The sequence below is a fragment of the Castanea sativa genome, chromosome 5 (genome assembly GCF_040712315.1).
Source record: "Castanea sativa cultivar Marrone di Chiusa Pesio chromosome 5, ASM4071231v1".
NCBI lineage: Eukaryota > Viridiplantae > Streptophyta > Magnoliopsida > Fagales > Fagaceae > Castanea > Castanea sativa.
Window position 1 is genome coordinate 59,584,327 of NC_134017.1, and position 25,208 is coordinate 59,609,534.

General features: G+C 34.6%; 2 protein-coding genes across 4 annotated transcripts in view; both read left to right on the plus strand.

Annotated features, from left to right (window-relative positions):
• Nucleotides 1-15: 15 nt before the first annotated feature.
• LOC142635529 (uncharacterized) lies at nucleotides 16-1,406 on the plus strand. Its single transcript, XM_075809668.1, has 4 exons — nucleotides 16-87; nucleotides 276-396; nucleotides 456-590; nucleotides 802-1,406. Exons 1-4 carry the CDS (start codon nucleotides 16-18, stop codon nucleotides 1,404-1,406), a joined length of 933 nt encoding a protein of 310 aa, XP_075665783.1.
• Nucleotides 1,407-15,578: 14,172 nt separating this feature from the next.
• LOC142636336 (putative LRR receptor-like serine/threonine-protein kinase At1g56130) overlaps nucleotides 15,579-25,208 on the plus strand; it is a 28,487-nt gene continuing 18,857 nt past the window's right edge. Inside the window, exons 1-13 of one of the 3 annotated variants that reach the window (XM_075810523.1) lie at nucleotides 15,579-15,797; nucleotides 17,671-17,854; nucleotides 18,955-19,026; nucleotides 19,194-19,265; nucleotides 20,175-20,246; nucleotides 21,207-21,278; nucleotides 21,362-21,433; nucleotides 21,528-21,599; nucleotides 21,752-21,823; nucleotides 21,903-21,974; nucleotides 22,092-22,163; nucleotides 22,262-22,333; nucleotides 22,601-22,666. In XM_075810523.1, coding sequence (XP_075666638.1) covers nucleotides 15,674-15,797; nucleotides 17,671-17,854; nucleotides 18,955-19,026; nucleotides 19,194-19,265; nucleotides 20,175-20,246; nucleotides 21,207-21,278; nucleotides 21,362-21,433; nucleotides 21,528-21,599; nucleotides 21,752-21,823; nucleotides 21,903-21,974; nucleotides 22,092-22,163; nucleotides 22,262-22,333; nucleotides 22,601-22,666 — 1,094 coding nt within the window. In that variant the 5' untranslated portion in view covers nucleotides 15,579-15,673. The remainder of the gene's footprint in view (nucleotides 15,798-17,670; nucleotides 17,855-18,954; nucleotides 19,027-19,193; nucleotides 19,266-20,174; nucleotides 20,247-21,206; nucleotides 21,279-21,361; nucleotides 21,434-21,527; nucleotides 21,600-21,751; nucleotides 21,824-21,902; nucleotides 21,975-22,091; nucleotides 22,164-22,261; nucleotides 22,334-22,600; nucleotides 22,667-25,208) is intronic. The other 2 variants (XM_075810524.1, XM_075810525.1) reach the window with 2 other exon arrangements.

Consider the following 25,208-nt stretch of genomic DNA (forward strand, 5'->3'; position numbering starts at 1 on the left):
TAACGTGTGTACACGATGCATGTCCGTGGTCAGTTCGAGCTATCTGCAGCAAAAGGCACAAGCTGTGGGAGATCACAATATGTAAAGGTCCCCACTCTTTCTCGTCACTCCAGGTGGATCATGATGGAAGGATGATGGATTCGAAGTTCATTACCATCACACTTGAGTCATACATACGGGAAGATATTTGAAGAACAATAGCAACCCTGCATAGTCTTTTGCATACGAAGCACGACCATTGGGCGTCTCACTATAAGGTTTGGGATGCAAAACAGAAGGCGGTTGCGGCCATCTACGAGGATTTCGATGAGTCATACGCAGAATTGCCTCTGTTTCTGGTGGCGTTAAAAGATGCAGATCCAACCACAGTGACACAGTTGAAGTGTGACAACCGTGGTGTGCTGGGAACTTGCACATTTAACTGTGCCTTTTGGCTTTTGGTTCGTGCATTGAAGGGTTCAAGCATTGCAAGCCAGTGATAAGCATCAATGCAATGCACCTCTATGGCAAATACAAGGGGAAGTTGTTGATAGCAATGGTAACGGATGCTAACAACGAGGTTTATTCGATTGCATTTGCCGTTGTTGAAAGTGAGAGCAAGGAGACATGGGGATGGTTCTTGGCATGCCTAACATGATGTTACGAACCAGACCAATCTTTGCATCATCTCTGATCGACATTTGGGGATAAAAGCCTGCTTTGATGACACAAGTATGACTTGGTTATAGCCTCCCAAGGCCCATCATTGGTACTGCCTCTGCCATGTAGCCAACAATGTGAACATAAAATGAAAAATTTCAGAGTTGAAGAACTTGGAATGGAGGGCAGCAAGTGCGAATCAAGTCAGAAAGTTTGAAGCCACACTAGAATTAATTCCCAATGTCAAGCTGGTTGCACACAGGAACCTCGTAGCTGAAAACAAACAAAAGTGGACACTTGCACACGACGGAGGGCGTCAATACGAAGCAATGACAACCAACCTATCGGAGTGCTTTAATGGAGTACTGAAAGGTGCACGCAGCTTGCCAATAACAGCAATGGTGAGGTTCACCTTTTTCAAAGTGAACTCCTACTTTGACGCTCGTCGTAATCTCACTTTGGATCAGTTGGAAGCGGGTCAAGAATGGTGCAAGTATGCCATGGACGAGTTCAAAAAAAATCAAATGAAGGCAAAGGACCATATGGTGACACAGATGTGCGCACAAGCGTGGTTATATCAGGTTGACACACCGGGTAATCCTTTGAGTAATGGGGGTGGACAACACACACATAGGGTTGATCTTTGGGGTATGACATGCACGTACGGTAAATGGGAAGCCTCAAAGATCCCGTGTTCACACATAATAGCAATTTGTGCTAAGTATAAGCATGATGCGCATCAGTTATTGATCCTTGCTATAGCGTGACTCATAGGTACCACAGCTATGAACTAGTATTCCAACCATTGAAATACAAATTAGCATGGCCGGATCCGGAAGAAACTAGACTAGTGATGCCCAACTCGCAATTGCTTCAGAACAAAGGTCGGCCAAAGTCCACACAAATCCACAATAAGATGGACGAGGATGATAGGGAGTTGCCGAGCTCCCTATGGATCAAGAATGGACCAAAGTCAAGATGTGGGTTGTGTCGCCAAGAGGGGCACAAACATAGAACATGTCCTACTTGAAATGCGGAGTCAACGAGTGGTGGAGCTGCATCATAGGTAAAGATGAAATTTTTGAACAACTTTTGTCATATAAATCATTACGTGATTGTTAATAACTCAGTAGCAGTAAATTGTTCTCTATTGCCATGGTAAGTATTTGGACTAGTCATGAAACAAACGTTGGTGTTCATGCATGGATAGGCAAATGAGTCCAATTGGTATTTAAATAAGATGCTCACTAAAGAATCGTGAAATGAGGTTGTTTATTTTTATTTTATCACATTATTCATCGTAAGTCATGAATCTTAGTGTTGTTGTGGTTACGTTGCCTGTTAATAACTTATATACATCCAGTGCACATAAACATATTTAAACTGTTAACAGTAGGTACGGCAGCCAAGGTGGATGGGTGATAACGGGCATACGTTGCGTAGCCAGGATGATCCCAACCGCCAAAGGAAGTGCTTGAACGACACCATTTGAACGGGCACATGACGAGAAGACGGTGTTAGATTGGTCATTTTTTTCTTGGAAGTTGATACTAAGTTCTGTACTTATTTGGTCATGCACTTTGTTAATGGCATTAATGTTATGTACTAGATGGGATTTCACTAAGCTGGTCAAGCGAACAATTCATTTACATGTAAATTGTAGTTATTACAAGTAGTGCCTTATGTTTTGTATGATTTCCAGCTTCTGCAACTTGGTGGCAAAATTGTTTATAGCAGGGGCAATCTCAAAAGCAACAAGTGTATTTATTGCAATGCATAAGTGCTTCATGAAAATTGTAATAAACAAAACATAGCTGGCATATTGACCAAACGAGCTCCAGCTGACAACAAAAGAAACAGGCATAGAGTATGATCCCTATGGTTGTTTTCGACATAACTCGTTGTTAGGGATGTCGAGTAGTGTGTAGTCGTTTGTGACCACCACGAACTCGACAGAGGAAGCGAGTTATAATTATGAACTCGACAGCATGGTAGTTGAGTACTGACATAGAATATGGATCAGTCGAATTGGCGTTTGGCCCATCGAAAAAATGCATGAGACCAGGCAAACTTCTACGTAAAATTCGATTGGGGTTGGATCGGTCACTTTCATCAAACTCGGCTTTCCAGGTAGCAAGTACTATACTACTCGATTATAAAGATATCGAGTTACATGTATTAGTTTCTAGCTACTTTGATCACCACAACCAGACAGTACTCAGTCTCAAAGGAAGCGAGTTATAATTATGAACTCGACAGCATGGTAGTCGAGTATTGACACAGAATTTGGATCAGTCGAACTGACGTTCAACCCATCGAAAAAATGCATGAGACCAGCCAAACTTCTCTGTAAAATTCGATTGATTTTCGATTGGTGTTGGATCGATCAGTTTTATCAAACTCGGCTTTCCAGGTAGCGAGTGCTATACTACTCAATTATACAGATATTGAGTTATGCGTATTCGTTTCTAGCTACTTTGATCACCACAACCAAACAGTACTCGATCTCAAAGGAAGCGAGTTATAATTATGAACTCGGCAGCATGGTAGTTGAGTATTGACACAGAATTTTGATCAATCGAACTGACATTCGACCCATTGAAAAAATGCATGAGACCAACCAAACTTCTTTGTAAAATCCGATTGATTTTCGATCGGTGTTGGATCGGTTAAATTTATCAAACTTGGCTTTCAAGGTAGCGAGCACTACATTACTCGATTATACAGATATCGAGTTACGCGTATTCGTTTCTAGCTACTTTGATCACCACGACCAAACAGTACTCGGTCTCAGAGGAAGCGAGTTATAATTATGAACTCGACAGCGTGGTAGTCGATTATTGACACAGAATTTGGATCAGTTGAATTGACGTTTGTCCCATCGAAGAATTGCATGAGACCAGCTAAACTTCTCTGTAACATTCGATTGATATTTGATTGGTGTTGGATCGGTCAGTTTTATCAAACTCGGTTTCCAGGTAGCGAGTGCTATACTACTCAATTATACAGATATTGAGTTACACGTATTCGTTTCTAGCTACTTTGATCACTACAACCAAACAGTACTCGGTCTCAGAGGAAGCGAGTTATAATTATGAACTCAACAGCATGGTAGTCGAGTATTGACATAGAATTTGGATCAGTTGAACTGACGTTCGTCCCATCGAAGAATTGCATGAGACCAGCCAAACTTCTCTGTAACATTCGATTGATATTCGATCGGTGTTGGATCGGTCAGATTTATCAAACTTGGCTTTCAAGGTAGCAAGTACTACACTACTCGATTATATAAATATCGAGTTATGCATATTCGTTTCTAGCTACTTTGATCACCACAACTAGACAGTACTCGGTCTCAGAGTAAGTGAGTTATAATTATGAACTCGACAGCATGGTAGTCGAGTATTGACACAGAATTTGGATCAGTCGAACTAACGTTCGAACCATCGAAAAATTGCATGAGACCAGCCAATCTTTTCTGTAAAATTCGATTGATATTCGATCGGTGTTGGATCAGTCAGACAGTTAGCTAGTGACTTAAACTCGCGACTCGTTCCAGTCGCGAGCTCGAGTCGCTAGAATGCTCTGTTTGGCTAAAACTAACCTTTTGCATTCCAAACACACACCAGTATTAATACCCTTTATACCCACGTATTATTAAGAGCTTCCAGAGAGAATTTTGAGAGAGAAACCCTAAAGGAAAACAAGATTAACTCATCCATAATCTTCATCCTTTGATTCTCCAAATTCCTCTACTCTCACCCTCTCCATTGTTACATCCTTGAGAGGTATATTTAGCAAAATCCTTTTCTCACCATACACACATTTGTGAGAAGGTTATTTGGTGCTTGGGAAGTAGTTAGGAAGGGATCAATTGATATTAGTTGATGCTTTGGGCTATAGCGGAATTTGGTAAGCTAGACAAGACAAAAGTTCAGCGTAACCTCGTTGGAGGAAGAAGCTTGGAGGGCTTAGGTACACTAGGTAGATTAAGCTTGGAGGGTCTTCTGTTGTTCATGTATTCCAACTTCATTCTCCAGTGGATTATTGACTGCTTGGAGGGTGGCAGAGAAGTTTTACACTGAGGACTTCAGTTTCCTCTTCGATAACACATTGTTGTGTTATTTTTGTGTTTGCATCTCTCTTACCTTAATCTTTACCTTTTAATTGCTACTGTGGTTATGATTAATTTCAGTTTAAATTGTTTTACCAATTCTGATTTAGCTTATTTTCATATTCCGCATATACATTGTTTGATAATAACCTTGTGTTGGTATTTTGTAAATTGAAGGTCTAAACGTTCTAAGGTGTTTTACACACTTTTTAAGCTTGTGTTGGCATTTTATAAATTAGGGGTCTAAACGTTCTAAGGTATTTTACACACTTTTTGGACATTCATATATACACTCATGTTAGGACATATGTGGATATTGTTAGAGACATATGTTATGTAAATTGGCTAATCCTTTGACAAAATGCATTTTACTTGTAATTGGGTAGATCTCGGATGGGTTTACTACTTCAAGGAACAAGAGTTCAAGTTTAATATTGAAGCCATGCAAATCTATCCAAGAAACAAGTGAAGTACTGTTGTTCATTAAAACTCGACAGATAGCTCGACAGATCCATATCCATCGAGGTTTAATGTTGATGCTCGACAACAACTCGATGGAAGTTGTATCTATCGAGAATTATGAAATTCAAATTTTCAAATCTGATTTCACGCATATCTATGTGTATTTTAAGGGCCGTTAAAGGTGATGCAAAGTGATGCAACTCAATGCAATTTGATTATGCATGCAAATTGTGACCGAAGACAAAATTTGCCCTAGTTCATCATATTCCTTGTAGAAGCTGCAACGTCTTTGCTCCAACAGTTTTGTAACCAAGGAGCTTCTTAATCTTCATCGTTGGATGAACTGAAGAACTTTACAGCTAACATCTTCCTCAAGTTGGTGTGTTAGTCACGTACTTGGACCCGTGCATCAATTGATTAGTCACATACTGGGAGCCATGCATTGAAAAGAGAGATTGTCATTACATCACAAGTCCAATTGGGTATTGGGGTAAGGGTTCAACTGTAGGTTGGTATTAGGTACTAGGATTCTTTTTACTTGTAACCGCTTGTTTTGATAATAGTGGATTCTTAAGAGTGTGCCTTTAAATTCACCCGGTGGTTTTTTCCATTCATAAACAAATCACCTGTGTCAAATTTATTTTCTACTGCATTTAACTTAGATGGTGATTTGTTTGTGCTACCACGCTTATTGCATGTAATTGAATCTAATTAATTTCATTTGGTTAAATCAATTGATTAAGTTACCTAAGGGGTCAATACATTCTTGGCCTATCAAGTGGTATCAGAGCAGGCACACTCTGATTAGGGTTAATCTTTGTTGTGTGATCCACTGACCCTTGTTTGTCATGGATAGAAGATAGTCTCTAATTATACTTCCTTTATTTGATGGCACTAACTATGCATACTGGAAAGTATGCATGCATGCGAGTTTTCTTGCAATCTTTAAATGAGAAGGTGTGGCAATCTGTGGAGATTGGCTGGACTAAGCCAAAGGAAGCATCGGTTGATTGGGATAATACCAAGATCAAAGCAGCAAACTTCAACAGCAGAGCATTGAATGCTTTATTCAGTGCAGTCACAAATGAGGAGTTCAAGAAGATATCCTCTACTGAAATTGCTAAGGAAGCATGGCTATCCTCCAGACAACTTATTAAAGGACTAAGGTTGTCAAGGATTCAAAACTTCAAAGGCTTACCAAGAGCTTTGAAGAGATTAAGATGGAGGAGGATGAGTTGTTTGATGATTTCTATGCCAAGCTTAAAGACATAGTAAACTTTGTCTTTAATCTTACGGAAACTATTCCCGAACCCAAGGTTGTGAGAAAGGTGCTCAAATCTCTGCCTGAGAGATTCCATGCCAAGATCACTGCCATTGAAGAATTAAAGGATATTGACTCTATTCCTTTGACGGAACAGGTTGGCAACTTGCAAACCTATGAATTAGGTTTGACTAGAATCGGGAAAGGAAGCAAAAGCATGAGCATGGCACTGAAAGCCAAAAGCAATGAGACCGATGAGTCTTTCGATGATGAAGATTCCAAGATGAAATCCTACATCATTAGGCAATTCAGGAAGTTCATGAAGAATGCCAATGTGAAAGGATTTTATAAGGACCCTAAGTAATCCAGTACTTCTCATTTCAAGAGCCAAGACAGAGGGAAGAAGGATGCTAAGAAAGCCGGTCAATACACTATTCCCTCCGGACCAAAGTGTTTCGGATGTCAAGGTTTTGGACATATGAAACAAGAATGTCTAACATATCTCAAGACTATTGGAAAAAGTAAGGCCCTTGTTGCTACCTTGAGTGACACCAAGCTTGAGGATAAGTTAGAAGATAGTGATGATGAGGGAATTTTAAATGTCTAAACTGCTACAGTTGATCCTACTGATAGAGTTTCAGAAATAGTAGATGATGAAGAGGACTTGGTGGACTCTAAGTTTGAGAAAATGGATGAACAAGATGACATACCTACAGCCTATGCTAAGCTGTACAAGGTTTCCAAGAAGCATGAGAAATTTTATAGGCTGGCCACCAAGAAGCTGAGCGATGTGGAGCTAGATCGAGAGGAACTCTCTATAAAGGTTGATGAAGCAAATCAAACCATTGGAGCTTTGCGGTTCGAGAACAACTTCCTTGCTGATAAGACAAAAAAGCTTGAAGTAGAACTATTATAGGTTAGAGCTCAATTGGAGAGGACTTCTAGTGCAAAGCTCGACAAGATGCTTAGCTTTTAGAAATCTACTTTTGATAGAGCTGGTTTGGGGTATGATTTCTCTTCTCCTAATATTGCCTCTTCTAGTACTACTGTGTTTGTCTCACTTGCTAATAATGTTAATTCTGAGAAAAATAAATGTAAAACTGATATAGCTAGTGAGAACGTAGACAAGGGAAAATCTATTTTAGGTGCACCCCCTAAGCTTGAAAAAAAAGAGACTAAAAACCCTAGGACTAAGAAGGTTAATAACAAACAGTCTTAACCGAAGAAGCTGCATCTCTGTCATCACTATGGAGTTTTAGGGCATACTCGTCCAAATTGCTACAAGTGGTTAGCCACTCAACTAAGCAACAGTATGATCTCGTCTGTAAACCAGAATAAGTTTCCATCCTCTTTTACTCCTCTTAGAGATCTTCTTAAGGCCCTCACGTTCCTTTTGAACTTGAACGGTTTCAACTCTTCTCTCTCACCACCAAATCAAAGGTTCACTAAAAGGAAAGGTTCTTCCAAGATGTGGAAGGAAAATGCTCTAAGTGATTTAGTCACTTTTTCTCTCTCTCGCTCTCTCTCCCTTTATGGTTTTTGCATTACTTATGTGTTTTGCTTTCTTGTTTTTGAGTCAGTATAGTTTTATGCTTTACTTTGTTTAACATGTTTTTGTTTGTTTGTTTGTTTTTTGCTTTATTTTGCATTTCATAAAAATAAAATTTTTTTGAAAAATTAGAAAAATACAAAAACAGTGTATGTTTTGTGTACATTGGTACTTGTGTACCTTAGATGACCATTGAAACAAAGTTTTATAAATTTTGTATCTTTTGTAACTTAGATGAGGATTTTAATGCACAACTAAGCAAGTAAGCTTTGTAGCTCGTGTTTGTGATGAATAAGATTAAGTAATCTCTTTTACTTAACACTCATATCACTCTTTTTGATGGGAAGGACTAAAATATCTTAAGAGAAAGGCATAAATAATCATCTCACTACTAAAACCCGCCAATCATGTATAACATATGTGTACTTCGGCATAGCAAATTTGTGATGTTTCTGACTTAACATAATTGGGTATTTCTTCTCTCTCTCTCTTATATGCCCATGCACGATATGCTCAAAAGAAAAAGAAAAAACGCACTTTTTTCTTGTAATTGTTAGGACATATGTGGATATTGTTAGAGACATATGTTATGTAAATTGGCTAATCCTTTGACAAAAAGCACTTTACTTGTAATTGGGTAGATCTAGGATGAGTTTGTTACTTCAAGGAACAAGAGTTCAAGTTTAGTATTAAAGCCATGCAAATCTGTCCAAGAAACAAGTGAAGCACTGTTGTTCATTAAAGCTCGACAGATAGCTCGACAAATCCATATCCATCGAGGTTTAATGCTGATGCTCGACAGCAGCTCAACAGAAGTTGTATCTATCGAGAATTAATAAATTCAGATTTTCAGATTTGATTTCACGCATATTCATGTGTATTTGTGTAGGGTTTCTTTTCTCATAACCCTAGACATATATAAGAATTATTTTAAGGGCCGTCAAAGGTGATGCAAAGTGATGCAACTCAATGCAATTTGATTGTGCATGCAAATTGTAGCTGGAGACAGAATTTGTCCTAATTCATCATATTCTCTCTAGAAGCTATCGCGTCTTTGCTCCAAGGGTTTTGTGACCAAAGAGCTTCCAGATCTTCATTGCTAGATGAACTGAAGAACTTTGCAACCAACATCTTCCTTAAGTTGGTGTGTTAGTCAAGTACAAGGATACGTACTTCATTGGTTAGTCACATATTGAGATTCGTGCATTGAACAGAGAGATTGCTGCTACATCACAAGTCCAATTAGGTATTGGGGTAAGGGTTCAACTGTAGGTTGTTATTAGGTACTGAGATTCCTTTTACTTTTAACCGCTTGATAATAGTGGATTCTCGAGAGTGGTGACCTTAAATTCACCTAGTGGGGTTTTGCCTCGGTAGTTTTCTCCATTAGTAAACAAATCACCTATGTCAAATTTATTTTCCGTTGTATTTAACTTAGTTGGTGATTTGTTTGTGCTACCACGCTTATTGCATGTAATTGAATTTAATTAATTTCACTTGGCTAAATTAATTGATTAAGTTACCAAATGGGTCAATGCAATCTTGGCCTATCAACTCACAATTATAAAATTTATTCTATAACAGAGTAATGAACCTAGAAAACATTTATGAAATTTCAACTTAATTATAAAAAAAATTTCTAATGTCAACATGATATACTAGAGGAGGCATTTGACATGATTAGAGCTAGGTTGACTTGAAGAACTTATTCAATGTCCTATGTGCATTGCTTATTTACTATCCAATTCACATTTGATATTAACTTCTCAAATTCAGCAAATATGGAACCGTATCTCAGGATAAAAATTTTGGTAAATAGAATTATACAACCTTTGGCTTTGAAATTAGCTAATGATAAATTGGGCATATCCTAAGTTGCGAGTGTCCATTAAAATGCTTTAGATGGAATTATACTTTTATGTGCGTGTTCTCCCAAAAACATTAAAATCTCACAAAGAAAGGAAAAAATAGAAATTGAAAAGAAAAAAGAAAAAAGAAACCTTGAGATTAAGATATGTGGGCATGAACATGACATAAGATACAATGACATGACAATTCTTAATAAATTAAAATAAGACAATATTAATATTTGACAATTAATTAATATTTTTAGGTATATTTTTATTTTATTTTTATTTTTATTTTAAAATATAAAATATCAACTATCAAAATCTTTAAAATTATATCTTATAATCATTTTTTTTAATCCATCCAGCACACATCGTGGCCCAGTATGCCAAGATTGTTGTTAGTTATGTAACTTGGATAGAGGAAAATCCTAGTATAATTGAGTTAGCTTTGGCTTAAGATGTATCGTTTTATCTTTTTCTTAATAAAAGTTGTAGTTTTTTATCAACAGAAAAAAAAAAATGACATATGTGTTGTGTATATGCATGGGATTTGAAGTCTATATGCATCTTACGTGTGAGATACTACGGAGTTCGTACACCTATATCTTTTTAATTCCTTTTATAGAGTTTTAATATTGTGACAAGGGAATACAAACCTTCTGTCTGACCTTTTGTGTTTCACTTTATGCTATATCCACTACAAATTGCTTTGTATTCATTTGACTTTTATTATAAAATAACAACAATTTAAAATGGAAAAGAAAAAAATGACAAGCTATGAATGGTAAAGGATAAAGTTGAACATAAAAAAGTTGGAAAAATGTCTTGGAATGAATAATTTTTGGTGATGTTGAAGTTCAACAACATATGATAGTGATTTAAAATCCATTTATGGACGATTCCATAACATATAATTAAAACGCACTCTGTAGCCTTTTGGCTAAGTGGTTTAGTAACTTGAAGTGTATGTATTGGATAAGAATGAGAATTAATGACACAAACAAAGAAAGAAGAAAGATATAAATCTGTAGTGGGCATCTAAGCTTGGCTACACGCACAAGTAGTGGCCATTGGGACACTCCCACTAATGCAGATATATGTAGTGTGGACTTTGGAGGCAATATTCACGCTTTTAACCCAAGTTGTGATTGGAACTTGGGAGATGCAAACATTGTTCCTCTAGGATTAGATTTGGCCATCTTAATTTCTTGGAACAAGCCTTTTTAGCAAGTTGATCTAATAAAAGTTATTTCTTCAATTGAAAATATGAAAAATAAATAATTAAACAGTTTTTAATTGAAAAGTAGAAAGGTTCTAAATTCCTGTTGCTAATTTTTTCTGTCTCATTTCTTTTGGTATCAAAGGTTCTACATATATATATATATATATATATATGATTAAACAATCAAATATATGAGCGAAAACTTTTTATGAAACCAAAACATTGAAAAGGGTTAAAATTTAAAAGTCTTTAATTTTTCACAAACTTTGAATTTTCATTTTCAATGTAGGAAAAGCTATTTAATAAAAAATTGTATTATTTTCTTCACCTAAGAAACATTGAGCTTCAATCCTATTAAGCTTTTTATTTTTAGAGATTTTTTAGAGATTTTATCAATTGAACTAACTAAATTCTTTAAAATCTTCGTGTAAAACAACTTACTTATATTTTGCAATATAGCATGTTTTGCATTAGCTCTTTTCAAATTCAAATGGTCAAAATAGGGATAATGATAATCACACAAATATAACGTTTTAATTAGAGAATTCATTTCATATTAAAAAAAGGAAAAAGAAAAAATCGTGGTGCAGAAGAACGGGCTTGTAGGATTTCTTTTATTTTTTAAAATATATTATTAATGTGTAATATATAAAATGCAGTATTATTTAATTTTAAATGTGTAGTGTGTGAAACTGGTGACATGGTTCAACGCATAATTAAAGCACGTGTTCAAAACAAAAAATTGCTATAAATTTAATTTGATTATTCAACTAGTCATCTTATTTTCTTATTTTTTTGGGTAAAAATTGACCATTCATTTTCATTATCGAAATTATATGTAAATTGCTTTTTTGTTGTAAAATTACCCATTCGTGTCAAAATGGTACTCTGATAGGAAAAGAACAAGAAAATCGAGTTGCATTGCCACACCTCTAAAATCTTGAGATTTTTTTTTTTCCTTTAGAAACATAATTTAAAAATATATTCTCAGCTTGGCCCTCCTAAAATTTTAATCTTTCATTTCTTTTAAAAGAAAAAAAAGTGTCAGAATATTCAAATTCTAATATACAAGAGAGGTTCCTACTTTTAAGAAAATAAATGTGATACTATTAAATATGAGAATAAAATCATAAGAATTAATTTTATTCAATTTTTTTTAGTAATGAGTTAAATCTTTAAAATTCTTAGGATTTTATTATTTTATGACAATTTTCTATCACTCCTTCTGCCACAACACAATTTGTCATAATTTGATAAAATAATTGGTTGTAATTGATATACCATCAATTTCAAAAAAATAAAATAAGTTAGTAATTTCCAGTTTTTCGCTGGATGAAATTATTTGATTATCGACATGAAATGCATAAAAGTATTCACCAAATTAATGGTGTTCTCTTAATACTGTTCACCAACAGCCTTGTCATTATTTCTCCCCAAAAAAATCAAGTAAATAGTAAGTACTTGGGACAAGATTTTTAAGTAAGTTTTCAATCTCATCTGCACAGTAAATTATGTTTTCACCTGCAGGAAACATGCACGTTTGAAAAAAAGTAACAAAAAGAAGCTTCGATCTCACGTAATGGCTGCTGCCATATGTGGCACGCAGTCAATGGAGGATTTGCGGTTCTGTCTTGTTTAATCATTATTAGGTGAAACACCGCATCTCAGCACCATTTGGGTCCCTTGGTGACTCAGCTTGTGCAACGTAATTATTACACAAGCCTAGAAAGCAAAAAACAATATACACACACATATATATATATATATATATATATATATATATATAAATCGATTTTAATTTTTCTCATGGTGTTTATTGGATATGTGAGTTTTTTATCAAATATTTGTCTATAATTTTAGTAAAAAAAATAAACAAAAAATTATAAATTTATTTGAAAATCATATATAATTTTCAGTATTTTTAACAAAATCATTATTTAATTTAAAAATATTTATCTATGTTAATATAATTTCACATCTAAATATTTCTTCTAAAAAAACTGTATTTTTTATAAAAATATTTTATGTTTTTCTTGAATATCGCAATAACTTTACCGGTGTACGAAGTGTAAATAATTCAGGCTCTGTTTGGTAGAGTAACTTAAACACACATTTTTCAGTTTTTAAACAATGTTTTATGTATTTTTACATATTTTTTCATCCACACGTATTTCAAAAAAACTCAAACAATATTACTCAAACTTCTCTACCAAACAGGCCTCAATTTTTTTTTTTTTTTGGTCTTTGATTCACCACTCAAACCGACGAAAAAAAAAAAAAAAGTAAAGTGATCTGAAGTGGTCTGCCTCTCCCACCAAACAATCAACGTGGCCAAAGATATCCACCCACATTTATGCCAAACTTTTTAAAAAGAGTGTCATCCCCTCTTCTTATCTAAAAAGTCTAAACATATTGTTCTTTCTCTCACTCTGAAGAAGAAGAAGCAGCGGGCAGAGGTGCAGTTTCCTCTCTTTCCTTGTTTCCTCCAAAGCCTAGTTAGGCTCCTCGCCCAAATTAAGAGATATTTCTTATTTCATAATCATTTTCTCACATATTTTCTGTTATATTTTTTTGTTTTAGATTCTCTCTGTTACAATTTGTTTTTTTTCTTTAAATTTTAGTTCAAAATTTGTTTGGCATAAAAAAATTTGAGGGTGTTCCTAATTTTTTTTTAAGGATAGATAAATAAAAAATTTTAAATTATTATATATAAATTTTTTTTTTCAGTTCAGGGTGTTCTGGGAACACCTGAACCAAACGTGGCGTCGCCACTGTATATATATATATATATATATATATATATATATATATATATATATATATATATACACATATTTATTCAATGTTAATTATTGTTGCATACATACGACTAGTTGTACACTAAGATGCATGCACAGGCCCAGACACAGACACAGACACATGTACGGATATATGTATGGGTATGACATAGCAACAAAAATAATTTTTAAAAATTTATAACATAAAATAGTAGATATGATACCAACATGACATAGGTACGACACAAAAATGACAAATTATAAATGAAAATGTTAACAAATCACTTAAGAATATTGATTTATGAACTCTTTTTAGAAATATATAATTGAAAAATAATATAACAATTAATTTTTTTAACAGTTTTTTATTAAAATAATATTAAAACTTTTCTAATATGATTGGTTAACCGGCATCTATTAACAGTACCCATTTATAAAAACTAAGAGCAACCACATCAGTCCAGTTAAAATCTTTTAAAACATAAAAAATTATCAATTTTACACATTTTGAGCCAAAAAACACACACACATCAGTGGGTGTAAAAATATGCAAAATTGTGTAAATCCATCCGAGCTACAGTAACCATGTATATTTCCATGGTTACTGTAGCTCGTTTATAAATTATTTTATTAATTTCCATTTACTCGTTTTTTTCTCTCTTTTTTTCGTGCTCAACAAACAATTAACTGCTCATTTTCTTCTTTTTTCTCATATGCACACAAATACACCCACACACAAACTCATCCACACAGACAAATTAACACAACACAGAGATACACGTGCTCAAAAAAAAATAGAGATACACAAACAGGATTGGTGCTTGATCGGATCTCGGATTGTGGATCGGAGCTCAAAGCTTGTGGAACGGAGTGGATTGGAGCTTGGATTGGAGCTTGGAGCTTGTGGAACGGAGCGGATCGGAGCTCGGAGCTTGGATCGAAGCTTGGAGCATGTGGAACGAATTGGATGGGAGCTTGGATCGGAGCTCGGAGCTTGTGGAACGGAACAGATCGGAGCTCGGAGCTTGTGGATCGGAGCGGATCGGAGCTCAGGGCTTAGATCGGAGCTTGGAGCTTGGGGAACAGAGAGGATCGGAGCTTGGATCGGAGCTCGGAGCTATGGAGTTGATCGAGAGGGAGAGTTTTTCAGGGGAAAGGGAGAGTTAATTCGGAGGGAGAGTTTTTCAGGGAGAGGAGAGTTTTTTAGGAGAGTTTTTCAAGGAGAGGGTGGGTAGAGAGAGAGAGAGAGAGAGAGAGAGAGAGAGAGCAACACACAGAAATGGGTAGAGAGAGAGAGAGAGAGAGAGAGAGAGAGAGAGGCGTATATATATAACGGTAGTTAGAGAAATAATAAAAAAATGTGAGAAAATTGATTATTTAATTAAAAGATGTGTAGAATAGATGAACTGATGTGAATGTTTTGTAAAATTGAATGTGTAAAATAGAAAAAGTAGGTTTTTAGTGTGAAAATAAATATATAAAATGAATAAGCTGATATGGTTGCTCTAAGTTTTCAAAATACAATTTTAATTATAACTGAGAAATGATGACAACACAACACGATATGCATGTGATCCGTACACACAAAGGCTATCACTATTCACTGGTCTTGTTTTGGGTTCACTAATTGACACATAACCAAATACTTCCATGTTGAACAATAGATGTAATTTGTCATGTCACATGTCCCTATATAGTGCTTAACCTCCATTGGCCATCGCTACTACTCTAGATATATGTAAGTGAAAGTGTTTTATATATCTACTTCATTTTTTCTTGTAAAATAGGAAGCTCTGAAGATGAATATGAAAGCGAAGTCACAGTCTTCTTCAATATTTGCTTATGGTTACTGTCTCTTGTTCTTCTTCCTAGTATCGTTTCGCATCTCAAACGCCCAGACTGCCACAACAGACCCTTCTGAAGGTACTATTCTCTCTCTCTCTCTCTCTCTCTCTCTCTCTCTCTCTCTCTCTGTGTATTTTGTAATAAATTCTTCATTTCAACGTACTGATATGAACCTCTCAAATCTGCATACATAAATTGTAATAAACCAAATTTGTATAGATTTGGCTCAAAATGAAATTGCAGTAAAGCAATCACATCACATGGGGTTTAATTAAAACGTTGGCAAAGCCAATCTGTCCATTTTTGTTCCTAGCTTTGTTTGAGATATTAGCAAGGACTCACTCATGCAGAGATGCTCACAGTACACGTTTACCTACACTGACATAAATTAACAAACTTTAGTTCTCTCTCTTTTTCTTGCCTCTAATAGTGTTTCTTCTTAATTTCTAGCATGAAGTTTTGTGAGGATAATGAGTTTATTTTCACTTCAAAATAAAACCTGCAGTTTTTAAGACATAAATTTTTTTTTTCAAAATATAATTACTTTTGCACTAATAAGTTGATAAATAAGTTCATCCAAACACACTAATTACATTATATTTTCTTAATCTTTATTTTATTTTACTTCATATATTTATCTTAACCAAGAAACGTGGCATCTTCATGAGATGTGCTAGAGATTGATAGTTTTAATTTATAATTTGATTGATATATTTTGGTGCGAACTTGATATAACATCGGCAATTATTTGTTACTTTAATTGCATCAAATTTTTTCTTTTCTTAAAACCTCCGTGCAAAATGTATCAATTTATATGTTATGACTTTATTAATTTACCAAAATGTATTAATTTAATTTAAATTGCATGAAGTTTATTATAACTTTTGGAGGACAAAGTGTATGAAATCCTAAGGATATAAACGACCACTTTTCTTATTTTTTAGTCACTACAAAAATCATACTAACTGAAGAATTATGCACTAAATTAATGGAATTTTACAACATTTTATCCCATATGTTGAGATTTTTAAATTCTTCTTTCACAACAGACAATGCTTAATTGTTTCGAGATTAAAATGCCTAGCTATTGAAAAATTAAAATATGAAACCTCATTTCATAGATGTTTATTTATTTATTTTCTTTCCGGTTAAACAATTCATTCCACATTCAAAAAGTGAATGTTGATTTGAAAAATCTCATTAAGCATTTTGAACAATTCAAAGTAAATTATTCTGTATCATCACCACCTACGCCTATGCATTGACAAGGCTTCCTTTTTCGCATCACATTGGAATTATTTAAGCATGACAGTCAAAACTTTTGAAGGATGGCATTGACATTTGTGACAACACATGACCAAAAATTGAAAAAAGGTACTACTATATTACATAACGCAATTTTTATCGTTCATCAAAAAAAAAAAAAGCAATTTTTATCAAAGGCGGCGTGTTTAGTCAAACCTCATTATTGTTAATTTCGTAGGTAAGACTTTAACAATAAAGTAGCTTGTACTTATCCAAAAATATTAATAATAAATTAAGGGATGGATGTTATTAGTCGTTAACAGTGCACTATCACTTGATAGGAGACTTTTTAAACTGTTGTTTTGGTGGAATGTTTAACTTGCGTGCTTTAGCCTTAAGGATTATCCAAAATAGATCTTGGGCTACATAGAAGAAAAAAAAGTGTACTGGGCCTTGGCCATCTATATTATATACGGGATTTGGGCCTTGGGCTACATAACAATGTAACACCCAAAAATGTAAGAGAAAAGATCTTGGGCCTTGACCATATATTATATACTGGATTTGTTCAGGTCCTTTTGCAAGAAATTTTGAATTTGAATTTTGTTTTTATATCAAAGTATATTTTGGAATCTGGAACGTCTTTATAGGTCATATCATTTGAGTATGTGATAGTGATGTGATGATATTGAGAGTTGTGTTACAGTGAGGGCATTGAACTCAATATTCCAACAATGGGATGCACAAGCAACGGCATTATGGAACATAAGTGGAAACCCATGTAGCGGAACTGCCGTAAATAATACTGATTTGGAGGACCCAATGAATAACCCATCTATCAAATGCGACTGTACCTACAGCAATAATACCATCTGCCATATTACACAATTGTATGCCTCTGTCTCTCTCTCTCTCTCTCATAATAGGACATGAAAAGAGAATAAATACTAGTAGTTCGCATTTTAATCACTAAATTCCATCCATAAACTAGCCTTGGGTCTAATGTTTCAATGTAATGGACCACACATGATGCAAACAAGTCCCAAGTTCTGAATACATGTTCTCATCTCATTGTATTGGGTCCAATGCACTAGACCCAAGTTATGTCCAAATACCTTACCTACTTGTGCTTATTTCTGTAATCCAAACTTCCATTCATGGACAGTCAACAGTTATTTGTTATAGTATAACCAAGGAAATGGACTCCATTTTTCCATTTGAGATTCACATATATGGCAGTTAAGAATTAAGATTTACTCAAACTCTGATAGTAGATTGTAGAGTATATTGTCTCTTTCCATGTTGACCTCTTAAGATAAATCACTACAATTTCAATTCCTGGAAAGCTAAATGACATTCAATTCTCTTAGAGAGGCCATGAAAAAATGTTTGGGTGCCAACACCCGTCAATAATGTTACACCTCAAGAGATTCTCACTCAACATTGGAGAGTGGAGACATGTCTCCTAAGTCCTAGTAGATACATATTTCCCTACCTATATTCCTCATTTCTTCTTAGGCCCAACCCTCCTCCTTAGTATTATAAGGGTTTCAATTCACATTTTACCACCAATTTAAACTTTTGTTGGACAAAGGGTAGTTTACAATGGTATCGGATTGGATACTCTTGAATTTGAGTCTTGTTTCTCTCCACTTTGCATTTAAAAGTTATTCAATATGTTGGATCCTATTTATTGAAGGCAATTTTGAGCCCATATGTAAGGGAATTTTTTGGCATATAACAAGTGGGAGAGGGGGGATTTGAACCCAACTTCTCCTCGTGAGAGAGAATCAATAGAGTCACTGAGCCATAAATCTCTTGGCACGTGATAGGATTTTGAGGATAATGGTTAAGTGATTAGATTCACCATTTTTCAATCAATTTAAACTTTTTAAATAAGTTGTAGTCTATCACATACCTTAACATATCTTTTTGAATACATATCATTTTCTTTACTTATTGCAAGCTAGCTGTTCTTATTTTTTTCCAGGAGAGTGTATGGCTTGAACAAACTAGGAGTGATTCCAGAAGAACTTGTGGCTTTGAAATTTCTTACCTTCTTGTATGGATTTCTTCACTCTCTGCATTTGATTTATGATAGTTTACTCATTTTTTCTATTTGTCTTTTTTAAGGTGGGGAAAGAAACTTATTGTTTATTAGATTGTTAAAATTTTCATTTGAATGAGAGATTCAGATTTAAAGATGATAATTTTGTTCTACATCTGTAGGAAGATTGATCGAAATTTCTTCACGGGCCCCTTGCCAACCTTTGTTGGAAATTTATCTGCATTGCAGTTATTGTAAGTACTGAAAGAAGGCATATATTTAGTTCAAACTGAATCAAATATTTGACTTTATGCTTGTCATCTATTAGAGTAGGTTCACGTTTCTGCAGTGACTAAGGTAACGTAAGGACATTGTTAAATTGCATTTATATTCGGTAAAAACATGTAAAACATATCCAACTTGTTAAGTGTAATATAAACTATCTGACCATGAATCATTTTGGTTCAGTAGAACCTTTGCTTTAGTCGTGGATGAATGCAAGTACCCATCATGTGGATAAAGAGAGGGAATGAAATGAAAGGCCTAAACTTAGCCTTCTTTTTTATTTTAATAGTTGTTAAGAGGAGAATTAGTTCATATCTAATTTTCAAAGGCCTTCTGCATTACAAAAAGGGGTTATAGAGAGAGTTTCCCCAGCAAAAGAATTTCAAATAATATGAATCTTCACAGCAAAAAATTCAATTAATTATCAAGGCTCCTCAAATCCACATCGCAAGCAGCACAGGAACATGCATAATGCGTGCCTAACATGCGTTGATATTCAATTAATTATCAAGGCTCCTCAAATCCTCTGTTACCCTTGCTTCAAAAAGGTGAAACCTTACATGTAACAAGAATTATCATGCCTTAGCACTTCTATTGCTACCTTAGACAGTCACACATTAAGCCAGCAACGTATGCTGTCTTGGACACTTTTCATACCAAAATTCTTTTGTCCTTTCCGGTTATAATCTGTTTACTATTTGTTCATTTTAACAATTATTTCATTTTCTTAATTATGCTTTTTGATACTTACATATAAATATAATGTGATGTTTTTTATAGAAATAATTGATCAATACTGGTGGGTAAATTATAAAGTATAATTGCTGAGAATATCTGGTTGTTGATTCCTAGATTTATTGTTTTTTTTACCATTTTAGGTCAATTGCCCACAACATGTTCTCTGGGACCATCCCAAAGGAGCTTGGAAACCTGAAGGAGCTAAATATGCTGTAAGACACGAAAGCACCCTACAGTGAAACATCAATTATTCTGTGAAAAGAAAGCATCAATCAAAAGTTTTGTTTTGTAAATGCAAGGCCTTATTTTGATGGAAGTTAATTGCTTCTCTGAATTCTATGGAATGAAGATTCATTTTAAAATCTTTCAAATAATATAATAGAAAGTAAAAGTGAGTTTTAGAACGGTTTCATTTTGCAAAAAAATATTACCTGTTGTTATTGGTAATGACTTACCTGAAAATTCTTAAAAGGTAGCATTCTGGGGCTGGATACTAGCTACCCTTTCTGAGTTGTCACTTTATTATTCCTATCCAAATTGTGTTTTGCTAGAAATGTTAAGAGTTTTACATAAATATTCAAGTGATCTAGATTATAATTGTGAATTTTTTGATATGATAATAGGCTCATTGTCCAAAAGGTACATAAACAGAAATCTAACTAGGACTATCTTTGATATTATCTCACTTATTTCATTGGAAACTTAACAAATATAAAACTTTCATAAATGTCTTAAAAATGAAAATTTTACAAGAATCATTCTATCTAACATTACTACAGAAGTCAAGAAACCTCTTAAATGGCAGTGATAACTTGTATTTTAAGACATCAGTCATCTAGGATCATGAACTTAAAATAAATTTCACCTGGTACTGTTCTTGACATTATTTAACTAGTTTTGATGATTTACAAACCTGATGCTTAAAATATGATAATATCAAAATTAGAAATTTTTATATGGCTCATTTTGTCTAACATTATTTCATAATAAATAAAAAGAAGGCCTCGTTTACTACTAGATTGAAAAAGCTCTTGAATGTTAATCAGAAGTTGCATTTAATTAAATAGTCAAAGAAATCAGTTTTGAAACTGACTACTGGGAGAAAAAAAATACACCATATGAATTTTGATGATTTCTTTGACATATAACTTCTCCGAATATATACCATGCAGGTCTTTGGCTTCAAATAATTTCTCAGGAAAACTTCCTCCAGAACTGGGTAATTTGGTCAAACTTGAGCAAATGTAAGTTCTAAGGTTCTTTTAATCATATGCAAGAGTGTGTCAAATTGCAATGTCTAAATCATATTGGCTTGTGAATTTTGCAGTTTCATTGACAGTTGTGGATTGGGTGGTGAAATCCCTTCGACATTTGCCAGCCTCAAAAATATGCGAATCATGTTAAGAGGACATTACTTTTAGTTATTTATATTACTCATGTAGATGAAGATTTTATCATGGGCACAGCTTACAATAGATATGCTTGGGTTTCAGGAGGGTATCAGACAGTCCTTTCACTGGAAGGATACCAGACTTCATTGGAAACTGGACAAAGCTAACACAACTGTAAGCCATCAAAGTTTCTGGTTACATCTTCAAGTGTATTTTACGTGGATGATAAGTTGTAGTCATCTCTAGATTTTTATGCATTCCTCCAAAGCAGAGAAGTACGGCTACTATAATACTACTGTTGATAAGCCGGTTAAATGTTTTTGTAGGAGAATTCAAGGAAACTCTTTTGAAGGTCCAATACCATCCAGTTTTTCTAACTTGACCTCATTGCAAAGTTTGTGAGTATATTTTTCAAATTATTGTAATCTCTATCTCTCTCAACAAGACTAGCTTCATAATGTTTGTGTATACGTGTAGGCGAATCAGTGATATATACAATGTGAGCTCCTCCCTTGACTTTATTAAAAATTTGAAGTCCTTGACTAACTTGTAAGTTAACTTACCCTGCCATTCGCTCATATACCACCAACATTGTTTTTTTTACCAAATGTACAATCTAAACTCATTCACCTATGCACTAATTTTCCATTGTTATTTCTCCCATAGAGTTCTAAGAAATGCATTGATTACTGGAAATATTCCATCTGATATTGGAGAATACAAAATTTTACAAACACTGTAAGTTCCAATGGACAGTCAAACCTTGAATTCTGACTGATTTCTGAGACTTCTTTCTGTTCTATTTATTTCTCTCAATTTATCACTTACTTTTTTAGGGATTTGAGTTTCAACAACCTAACAGGTGAAATACCAAGTGGTTTGTTCAGTATAAGTTCTCTCAAATTCTTGTAAGTATGCCCTTGCCTTCTTGTTTTTCCTTCCTTCTTGCAACAGAAGGATTCAAAGTTACAACTTTAAGGCCTACAACCAACCTGCCCCTCTACCACCTAAGCCAGGGCTGAGCACTTTGTCCCCATTGCTTGAAGATCTTGATCTATGCCCTCTTTTGTTATCATTGTGGACTTATATTTTATCCATAATTGCACCCCCCCCCCCCCCCCCAAGTCCTTTTTTAATTCTCCTGTGCTTCTCTTACACTATATCAAAATGGTTAGGTCTCTTGGAAACAATAGTCTCTCTGGAACACTTCCTAGCCTAAAGAGTGAAGAACTTCTAAATGTGTAAGTTCTCATAACATAATAATATGTCATCTTAATCTCTTAATGTTTTCCCTTTCAGTATGATTTAATATTTTTCTTAGGTTCCAATAAGATTATAATAATGTCATCTTAAATATTTAATGTTAACCCTTCTAGTTTTTCTGTATGCTTTAACATTATATTCTTTTTTAATTTTTATGTTTCAAGTGAATCTCCTGGGTATGTGTGTTTTTTTTTTCATTTCAAGCAAATCTGTGTGTGAGTGAGTATTTTAGTATCTTTTAACAATATTCATCCTTGGAGAGATGGCTAACTGAAATGTTCAACTAGGTAGAGTAGCGTTACTTGAGATCCTATACTTGTTACAAGCCAAAAAAGTAGTCAGATTGGTTGCCCTCGGCAGAATTTTGGAATAACAGCAATTTTCAAACCACCATCAAGACTCCCTTTGAAGCCCTTTATGGGTTTCCAATTTCCACCCCCTTGGCTCATAGACTACATACCTGGTACTGCAAATTATAGACGGTTGAAGACATGGGAACAGATCATGTCTATCCTCAAAAACAATCTTGTAGCTGCCCAAGAAAGAATGACTATACAAGCTGACAAACACATAATTAGTTAAGAATACTCAGTGGATGATTGGTTGTTCTTGAGACTCCCTTACAGAAAAATATTTGGGACTTCGAAGCCATTTGAAGCTGTCACCGATATACTTTGTTCCATTTAGATCCTTCAAAGGATTCCTCTGAATTTCAGATCCATCCTGTCTTTCAAGTATCTACCTCAGGCCAAAATTGGGAAAACATACCACTCCTTTGTCAACATATCCTCAAGTTAACAAAGAGGGGGATCTCTCTCCTGAACCCAAAGAAATCTTACAAAGAACAGTGACCAAGCTGGGCAACAACGTTGCTATAGAGGTGCTTGTCAACTTAAGGCACTCATGCAGATTATGTTACATGAGAGTTATTCCATACCTTGCAGCTCCAATTCCCTTACCTTGTGGGCAAGGTGCTTTTCAAAGGGAGGGATATCTTGGGAGCCTAGTAAGGGCCTTGTGCTATGCTTGCCAAGTAACCCCAACCCATATGTCGTGTGCAAGCTAGTCAACAGCCAAAATTATGTGTGTAAGCGTGTGAAAGTAGCATCATGTGTAGGAATTATGTGTGAGAATCATTACGTGTGAGGGAAATAGGCAAGTAGGAAGCTAAAGATTGAATTTCATTAAGGTAGTTGTTAGAGCACTTTGTTACAATTGGTTCATTAATTAGAAGTTATTCAGAGATAATCTTGCTTAAAAAATACCAAGATCTTGAGTATAAATAGAATCATGTATTTGTACTTGCTCATTATGTGAACTAACCGCAAACCAGCGCGTTACACGTGATAGTGATAATTATTTTTATGGTGGTTTTATTAATTTTTTTTTACAATTTAAACTAATTTAATAAGGAGTAATGTATTTCATAATCACATTTTTATTTATTATAGGAATAATCATAAATGTAGTATAGGAACAATCATAAATCATAAATATAAATTTTATCGTTCCAAAAATGAAAACAATACAATTTTTCCTAGAAATTCAAAAGGCAAGTTAACAAAAATATTTATTTTTAATAAAAGTTATTGTGAGGGTGAAAGGGTCAAGGTATCTTCTTGGGTCTTGGGCCCGATCCGAGGGTATTAGTTTGTCTGAGGAGAGTTTATTGGAAGTGACGGTATCGAACTTAAAAGCCCACAGGCAAATTGTGGCGGGAAAAGCTAAGGAAAATAGTCTGAGGAGGGGTAACTCCTCGGCTAAGTGAAGTGAAGGTCAAAAAGTACAGGATGGTAATAAGAGTGACATTCTACAAAGTCTCGTGGATGAAGAGGTATTCCACAAGGGCATAGAGAGGAAGAACAAATGAGAAATATCTTATAGAAAGCTACTACCACCGCATTTAAGACTCTACACCTACCTCTCTGATCGCATTAATGGGGAAATGACCTCTGAATAGTAGTGATCAGCCTTACAGCTATTGTTTGAAGACTTCAAGAGGGTGGTAGATGGGACAAATATCTAGATTGGTGATCTGTGCCATACGTGGAAGATGGACGGAAGAAGAAATGTGATATAAAAGGAAGAGAAAGGCATTAGAGCAGGAGGATCGAAAAAGAAAGAGAAAAACACTATAACCACCACCCTAAATTGTAATCTATCTTTAAAACAAAGAACAGCAATACAATCGTTCTCGACATACGTCTAAGGAGACTTTCTGCTATGTAAACATCTTGTTGCATGTGAATTGCAGATTAAGCTTATCATTTGTGTTGTTCCATATCTATAAAACCTAGGTTTCAAGCCCACTCTTTATAAATTTCATTGTATTGGGTTTTTTGGGCCGGTTCCCTTCTCACTGTTGGGTCCAGGTGCAAATTGTGACCTTACAGTTATTTATAACATTTTGTGAATCATTAAAAAGAATATAAAATTTTGAAATTATTCTTTTAGTTTTAAACAAAATTTTTCAAACCTTATTTTTTCTCCCTACAATCCAAAACACTGAAAAACATAACT